The sequence below is a fragment of the Zootoca vivipara genome, chromosome 3, assembly GCF_963506605.1.
Source record: "Zootoca vivipara chromosome 3, rZooViv1.1, whole genome shotgun sequence".
NCBI classification, from domain to species: domain Eukaryota; kingdom Metazoa; phylum Chordata; class Lepidosauria; order Squamata; family Lacertidae; genus Zootoca; species Zootoca vivipara.
In genome coordinates this window covers 8,544,536-8,553,657 of record NC_083278.1, presented here as the reverse complement: position 1 = coordinate 8,553,657, position 9,122 = coordinate 8,544,536, and the positions used below count along the sequence as shown (strand labels likewise).

General features: G+C 44.1%; 1 protein-coding gene across 1 annotated transcript; it reads right to left on the bottom strand.

Annotated features, from left to right (window-relative positions):
- Positions 1-249: 249 nt before the first annotated feature.
- ALG11 (ALG11 alpha-1,2-mannosyltransferase) lies at positions 250-8,110 on the bottom strand. The gene is made up of 4 exons (XM_035110235.2): positions 8,060-8,110; positions 6,026-6,259; positions 2,336-3,264; positions 250-1,296 (listed from the first exon to the last, which is right to left on the bottom strand). The coding sequence occupies exons 1-4, from the start codon at positions 8,089-8,091 to the stop codon at positions 1,025-1,027; spliced, it is 1,467 nt and encodes a 488-aa protein (XP_034966126.1). The 5' UTR covers positions 8,092-8,110; the 3' UTR covers positions 250-1,024.
- Positions 8,111-9,122: the final 1,012 nt, after the last annotated feature.

Genomic DNA, 9,122 nt, shown 5'->3' with positions numbered 1-9,122 from the left:
ACTACTGCCACTCCCAGGTACCATCGCTGGCGGGTCAGGATTATAGGATGTGTGGTCTATAGGATGTGTGGGGGACCCACAGTTAAGGCAGGCTGGTGTTTGTTTATAGCTGTATGTCTGTTTAGGGCTGCTCTAGATCAGTCATCATGACACACACCTTGTGTGATTTCTTATGCTGCCTTACCAGATTTAACCAGCAGGATAAGAAATCTGTATTGAGAATTTTCTACTGTAGACTGCCTGGGGGGGGGGGTAGGTGATCATTCATGATTAAATGCCCCTCCCAAAAAATGTAATTAACACTAAACTCCATGTTAAGGCTGCTGTGGGGAACCTCTAGCCCTCCAGATGGTGCTAAACTACAACTCCCATCATCCCTGGCCATGGCCAAAGGTTACCCACCTAGCTTCTATCTAATGTGAGGGTTTTCTGTATAGAGAATTCAGTGACCTGAGGTTCTGTCCCTATACTGAAGTGGAGCTGGACTATATATATAATTTGACTTTCCAGGATCCTTTTCATTGTACACAACTTCAGACAGGATACAATTCTGGTTGACTTTCAGACTCCATTGAGGCCTCCAAGGACAGCCTTTTCATGACTCTGTATTCATTATGCCAAGAAGATCATTGAAATGGGAAGAAACTTTTTAGAAATTCACTCTTCAATTTCATATGTAGTTTTATGTTGATACATTATGGGGGAAATAATCTGGGACAAATGTAGATTCAACACTTGATGCCACAAATTCATTTTAAGATTAAACAGCTTGCTCTTTAAGAAGCTAGGACTGAGTTGTCACCACTGGAAACTGCTGTGTATATTTTGTAATATGATTATTCAGCCCAACTACTAAATCCTTAAGCATATTATGTATCATTTCATATCTACTTGTCTATATATAAGTTTGGGAGCATACTCTGTCAGACTCTCATACAGGAATAAGATACCCTTTATTGTACAATAGAAATACAGCAACTGTATATACATAATGACTTCTGTCCAGGTATCTATTTACAAAATTTTATTTAAATAATTGTTCCACAGATAATAGGAATGTTTCCTCAAATTCTTGTTCTGAAAATCTCTTCACTGACTGACGAGCAGTTTGTCTGATTTCTAGCCTTTTTGTAGGAGGCAATGAAAATATATAGGCCATAGTATCTGCATAGTCGTCTTCATTTTCTGCTAGAAATCCAGTAGTATTTCCTTCATAGGGCACCACAATATCCAGCTTGGGGCCTCCAGAATTGTGAGCAAGGATAATTGTGCCAGCTGCCATACATTCAACAATTCCTATATGAAACAAAACAAGCTATTGTTAACTACAGTTCTCACCTTAACAACAATTTCAGTGTCACTTTAAAATCATGGGGGGGGGGAAACAAAATAGGCTGGATCCTGAGATCCCACTCACAGAAAAAGGTACTCCTCACACTGTTACAGAAGAGAGGGTAAGCAGATTTTGGGAACTATAAAGGGAGGGTCCTTGAAAATCTTTTCCAGGAGTATGAGATAGTATAGGAAGTGGAATCACCAACCCCTTCTGTTAAGAGCACAATTTCTTGGTAGAAGAAGTGCTATGACATTGGTTCAAAACCATAATGTGTACAAAATGGAAATGGTGACCTGTTTGCATTCTACAGCAAAATAGATGCCAAAGAATGATTCAGCAAAAGTGGTTGTCAGAATGATTGTCACAAGGATATGCAAAACCATATCATGATGTGCACACACAGTTTTGTGGAAAAGAGGCTACTTGTGACATCTCCCTCGGCTGGCTCATTGAGGAGATTAGACATGTAAGTAGGATTTCTCTCAGCATCTGCATTCAGTGATGATAGTGAATTCCTCTTGAGCTTACAGTTTATGCTGACAAGTTTTCAATTTTTGAAAGGGATACAGGGAGGGGGAAGAGAGCAACTGATTTCCCTTACAATGAAGGACAAAAATAGGTGAGAAAGCTATGTTTGTAACCTGGGAAAAGATAAAAGTTGTTCCCAAGTAATCTAAACTGTGAGAGTTCAGCACTGAAACAAACAGCCAAATGAGTTTGTAGAACTTCTCTCCATTAAGGTGAGCATTCAATATGCCGGTCAGGCATTATGTTCGGATATTTTTTAGGGTGTGATGTGCAATAAGGAAAAGATAATACTAGATTGGATCCCTTCCAAATTTACAGCTCCCAAGAATGCACAATATGGAAGTAGCAGAACACAGTATCAGTTTGATGGAAGAATAGCAATAAAGTGCTTTATAAACTCATAATTAGCCATGAGTTTCAACACCAGGAGCTAAAGAAATGATACAGCTGACTATATGTAGTTCCACTTACCAATCCCAAAGTGTTCATTCCACATGGTGTGAAGTCCAATGGTCGCATCTGCCAGATGTTGCTTTAGCTCTTCAAATGGAATGTTAACTTTGAATTCTACCCTTTTTTCAATGCCCAACTCTTGGCAGAGCTTTTTAAGTCCATTTACACGCTGCTCATCTTCTTGGTTACGACAGCCACCAATCAGAATGAGTTTGGGCAGCAGCTCCTGCCCTGCAGTCTTTTCCAGCAATTTAGCAAAGGCTCTGATCTGCAGACAATGGTCTTTTTCTGGCCTAAACTGGCTTACAGAAACAATAGTTTGCTCTCCAGTGCTCTTTGGCTCACATAGAGGAATATCCAAGAATGTCTGAACGTCACAAGGTGGATACACAACACTGGTGCGGTCACTGCACCTCCAAAGGGAAAGGATGTGATTGAAAGTCCATGAAGAATTAACCATGACAATGTCACTGCAAGAACCAACTAAGCCATATACAGAAGCAAAAATATAATAATATATGAGTTTCAATTTACTCAATAGGGGATTTCTTGTGATGACTGCTGCATTATTAAATCGAGCATTCTGATTCCTAACCACAGAAAGCATGTCAGTGCTGATCGTAGGATAATGAACATAACAGCCTATCCGACAACCTCCTAAATATTTAAAAAGAGGAAGTGTGAAAGCATAACCCATGGAGTCAATGTAGACATCGGGAACACATTTCACAAGAGCTTCCCAGCCAAGAAATACAGATCCTAAGCTCTGACCCAGCAGTGTAAAATGTGGGTAAAGGGAAGCTTCTACTAGATAGCGCCTACTCAAAAACACAAATTTCACAGGTTGATTTAATCTGATGTTGAATCGTCTGTAAGCACCTTCAAGGATATTTTCAGCTGTGACACCAGCATCACCAGTGTAGACAACATAGGACACATCTTTGTACCTGAAAAATGAAATATAATTTATAATCTGCAAATCATCTTAATTTTACATTCAGTAAAAGAGTCCATTTATGGGAAGACGCTTTAATTTGATTGCCTTTCTTGGAATGTCTAAAACGACAACAATCAGCCACTATTAATAATAATAATTTTATTTATACCCCGCCCTTCCCAGTCAAGACTGGGCTCAGGGCGGCTTACAACAAGAATATCAAAGCAAGCATAAAAGAAACAATTCAATTAAAATGCAGATTAAATACAATGTTAAAATTGAATTTTAAAATTAGGAATCTACAAGTGCAACCTCATTTAAATATCTGTAGGATAAAGCCTTAGGTAACACCGGGGTCAGACTGAGTCAGTCCAAAGGCCAAGTGGAACAGCTCCGTCTTGCAGGCCCTACGAAAAGATGACAACTCCCGCTGGGCCCTAGTCTCCTGAGAGAGAGCGTTTCACCAGCTCGGGGCTAGTACTGAGAAGGCCCTGGCCCTGGTCGAGGCCAGTCTAACCACCTTGTGACTCGGGATCTCCAGTATATTATTATTTGTGGACCTTAATGTCCTCTGCAGGGCATACCGGGAGAGGCGGTCCCATAGGTACGAGGGTCCTAAGGCTATCTTTCTTTTCTGTACAACTACTAAGCTCTGTTTTCCTAGGATGCATATGTTTTGTTACTTGAAATTAAAAATCAATTTAAAAAGAAGACTGTCAAAAATAAAATAAAGCACTCAAGTTTAAAAGAGTTGTATAAATATGCTGTAAATAGATCTAAAAAATAAGGCAGGCACAATACCCAAGCAAGCTTGTTGCTGTTTTGTGAGCAAGTATTTTATATATATATGCATATTTAAGGACAACAGGCCAAAGATGCAATAATAATAATAATAATAATAATAATAATAATAATAATAATTTATTATTTATACCCCATTCATCTGGATGGGTTTTCCCAGCCACTCCGGGTGGCTTCCAACAAAATATTAAAATAAAATATTCTTTTAAACATTAACAGCTTGCCTAAACAGGGCTGCCTTCAGATGTCTTCTAAAAGTCTGGTAGTTGTTGTTCTCTTTGACATCGGGTGGGAGGGTGTTTCACAGGGCGGGTGCCACCACCAAGAAGGCCCTCTGCCTGGTTCCCTGTTACTTGGCTTCTCACAGCGAGGGAACCGCCAGAAGGTCCTCGGCACTGGACCTCAGTGTCCGGGCTGAACGATGGGGGTGGAGACGCTCCTTCAGGTATACAGGACCGAGACCGTTTAGGGCGTTAAAGGTCAGCACCAACACTTTGAATTGTGCTCGGAAACGTACTGGGAGCCAGTGTAGATCTCTCAGGACCTGTGTTATGTGGTCCCGGCGGCCGCTCCCAGTCACCAGTCTGGCTGCCGCATTCTGGATTAATTAGTTTCCGGGTCACCTTCAAAGGTAGCCCCACGTAGAGCACATTGCAGTAGTCCAAGCAGGAGATAACCAGAGCATGCACTAGTCTGGTGAGACAGTCTGCGGGCAGGTAGGGTCTCAGCCTGCGTACCGGATGGAGCTGGTAGACAGCTGCCCTGGACACAGAATTAACCTGCGCCTCCATGGACAGCTGTGAGTCCAAAATGACTCCCAGGCTGCGCACCCAGGCCTTCAGGGGCACAGTTACCCCATTCAGGACCAGGGAGTCCCTCACACCCACCCGCCCCCTGTCCCCCAGAAACAGTACTTCAGTCTTGTCAGGATTCAACCTAAATCTGTTAACCGCCATCCATCCTCCAACTGCCTCCAGGCACTCACACAGGACATTCACCGCCCTCACTGGTTCTGATTTAAAAGAGAGGTAGAGCTCGGTATCATCCGCATACTGATGAACACCCAGCCCAAACCCCCTGATGATCTCTCCTAGCGGCTTCATATAGATGTTTAAAAGCATGGGGGAGATGACGGACCCCTGAGGCACCCCACAAGTGAGAGCCCAGGGCTCTGAACACTCATCCCGCAACACTACTTTCTGGACACGACCCTGGAGAAAGGAGCGGAACCACTGTATAACAGTGCCCCCAGCTCCCAGCCCCTCTAGACGGTCCAGAAGGATGTTATGGTCAATGGTGTCAAAGGCCGCTGAGAGATCCAGCAGAACTAGGAAACAGCTCTCACCTTTGTCCCTAGCCCGCCGGTGATCATCAACCAGTGCGACCAAGGCAGTTTCAGTCCCATGATGAGGCCTGAATCCCGACTGGAAGGGATCCAATACAGGTGTAAGAAAATAAAAAATGAAAAGCAAACAGTAACCGCAAGGGAAAACTGATTTTAACTGAGGAGTATCATCTTATCAATCTGGCTTGTCATTTTCTTGGCCACAAGCACATGTAACACTATGGATGAACTTGAATAAGCCCCAATTATGTTTTAGGCTCATGCACTCTGCAACTGGGAAGAGGACTTCTGATGACTTCACTTTTAAAGAATCCTAACTTAGTATTGTGTTCAAACCTGGGATATTTATTTTAAACAAACAGTTGTAGTTTAACATGCCAGCTTCATAAGCTATGATTTGAAGTTTGCTTGTTATGACTCGTCCACATAGAGTTAAACCAGCTTTTGCCAACCTGGTGTCCTCCAAATGTTTTGGGCTGCAACTCCTATCAGTCCTAATTAGTGAAATGGTAAAGGCAGCGCTAACCATGGTTTAGCATGTGTGAATGCAACCATTGCTTTCAGGAAATGAGGGATTAATGCAATAAACAAACATCACTGTACAAAAAGTGAAATGCATACTTACTTTTTCTGTAGTGCTTTTATAGCACACCACAATACTCTTTCACCTCCTCCCCCTGCATTGCAGTATGGGTGAAAAAATGCAACCACAAGTGGCCTTTTCCCATCTCGCCCTGATGGAATTTGTTGTTTTTTCCTTTGCTGGAGCCATAGTCGTAAACCAAACAGGAGCAGGAGCAGACAGACACATAAAAATCCACTTAGTAACAAGGCAGGGAAAGCCAATGAGTACAGCAATCTGAAATGAGAAGGAGATGGAAGTGGAATTATAGCAACAATTCTGAAAACTTTAAAGAAGTTCAGCAAGGAGAGGCAATGTTTGTTTCCATATGAAAACAGGTAATTGTTTTTGTTATGGCAACCCTATCTACATGGATGAAGCCCAGACTGAAGGGAAATCAAGCAGCCTGGCAACTGTACGAAGTATTTTGCTTCCCATTCATGCTTTGGATACATTCGGCTCAAATCTCTCCCACCTGCCATCAACTTTTTATAGTGGCAAGTGGGTGGTGGGTAAGAGAACAAACAAACAAGCTGAAATTTATCAGCCTTCATTTTGACAAAGGGATTTCTATTCCCATCAGAATGGCAGGCAAAGTCTTAACACAAAGCAGGCAAACCAAATCCAGAAGTGTGCAGATGTATATAAGGGACACAGGCAACTGAACAGTGATTTGAGCAAGAAGGGGCTTGGCAGGGAAAGAGAAGGAGCTCTGGACTGCCCAGAACAGGGGAAGAAGGGCTGCACTGGACATAAATGAAGAAGATAGGATGAGCCCCCAGCAGTGATGGACATGGCTGAGAATCATAATATTGCGGAGTTGGAAGGAACCCCAAGGGTTTTTTAGTTCAACCTCCTGCAGGATTAACATTCTATGGCTTTTTAAATATGTGTGGGAGGGCGGTTATTGGTTTGTTTTTGTTTCTGCTTTACTATGTATTTTGTATTCTCATTTTGCATTTTTTTGCTGTGAGCCACTGGTGAAGGGCAGTATATAACTTTAATAATTATTATATAAACTTTTTGGCAGAACAACTCTGCATTGTAAAAAGCTTGAAAGCTGACAAATTTAACCCTGTTGTGTGGGAAATCCCTTCCAGGCGACCACAGTGCCAAGAGACAGGTTGTGTATCCACAGCAGGGACCAGAGGAGGAAGCACAGAGAGAAGAAACGCCATGGTACATCTGCATCAGCTCCACTGGCCGCCTTCCTCTGCCCCAGCTGCATAAAAACATGTATCTCCCATATCAGTTTCTACAGCTACAACAGGCACTGTAACTCTCCAAAGGTTTGACTTCACCCCCCCCCCCAAAAAAAGTTTGTCAGTCAGACAGATGCCAACAACAACAACAACAACAACAACAACAACTAAAGAGCCCCTTCCTTGGTACCATTTCCATTGACCCTTTTTGTTTTCTCCTGGTACATCATCGACCAAGATGGATCAAGGGGTCTGGAAACCAAGCCTTATGAGGAACGGTTGAGGGAGCTGGGTATATTTCGCCTGGGAAAGAGGAGATGGACAGGAATAGGATAGACATCTTCAAACATCTGAAGGGCTGTCACATGGAAGACGGAGCAAGCTTGTTTTCTCCTCCGCCAGAGGACCAATGGCTTCCAGTTAGAATAAAGGAGATGTTCCGATTCAACATCAGGAATAATTTTCTGGCAGTAAGAGCTGCTGTGCATTGGGACAGACCCCTTCGCAAGTTGTTTCGTCTCCTCCCTTGGAAGGTTTTTAAGCAGAAGTTGGATGGCCGCCTGCCATGGGTGCTTTAGCTGACCTTCCTGCATTACAGGGGCATGGACTAGATGACCCTTAGAGTCCCTTCCAACTCGATACGTCAGGCGTTGCAATGGCATCTTCCCCGCCCGCAGAGTCCGCCGCAGGTGACGAGCGACTGGTTCTCCGCGTCCCGCCCACCTCCTCGGGCCTTGGGTAGGGTAAATGTCTCTCAGACATTCGTTCCTCGGGAAGCGGCAGCAGAGACGCGCCGAGGCTGAGGGAAGAGGAAAAAAGAGAGAGCAGCTCGAACCTGATAAGCGGCCCAGCCGGGAAAGACGCCATCGCGGAAGCCGGCGTCGGGTTACGGAACCGGAAGTCGTGTTCCTTCTCCCCGCCTCCCTCCCCGCGACTCCCAATCCCGTCGTGCTTCGCCTCCTCCACCTTCCCGTTTTACCTCAGGGAGCAACGGCCATTTAAATTGAGCGCCCCTCGCTAATGCCTGGCGGCAAACGGGGTTCCCGCCGCAGAGAGGCGGAGTTATGGATGGTGAAGTGTCTTATCTCTTCTCGTCAATGCCCACATTCGGATGAAATGGGGGTTTGATTTTATTGTATTGCTCTAAAAGGACACTATATATCTCTGCTGGTAGCGCACGCTCTGCGCGCATCTGCAATTTCATAGCTCTACGGGCTTTTTTTTTTTAGTGTGTGGGGCAGAACCACGCGGGGTTTGATTGCCCCATTAGACTACAATTCCCATCAGCCCCGGCGAAAGCGGCCGGCGGGCAGGGGTGACGGCAATTGTAGTTCCTTCGACATCCGGAGGTTAACGCGAGAGGAGGCCAATCGGAACTCCCTACTAGAGTGCCGAGGAGCCAATGAGAGCTCGGAAGGAAAAGCAGCCAATGGATGGCCAGAGGGGAGCCCCCGTTTGGCCAATCTGCGAAGGATGCTAAAATTTAAAGGGTAATGTTAGGAGGGCGGGGAGCTGAGTCTGTGCCATTGGAGGCGATGAAGCGAGTTCTGTATTATATACATCGGATTAATTTTTTTCCGTCTAAATTTTTTTTCATACCAGGTGCATTTGAAAGGAAGTCTAGATTGAAATGCGAACCTGTTAAAGCTTCCACTTAATCTTAAAACTTAACTGGGTAGGTTGAAAGCCGGGAAAGTAATCAGGGGTGAAATATGTTGGCTTTAGATTTAGAAATAGACTTTTATCAATGTGACACAAAGAAATAGGGTATTATAGGGTTCCTACCGGAGCCAGGGATTGGTATACTGACTCAGGGGCTAAGGCCAAGGAGACGCTGTGTTATTTATCTATAGGCTTCGCCACTGAACCCACATGAAGAATCTTGTTAACTTACTGGT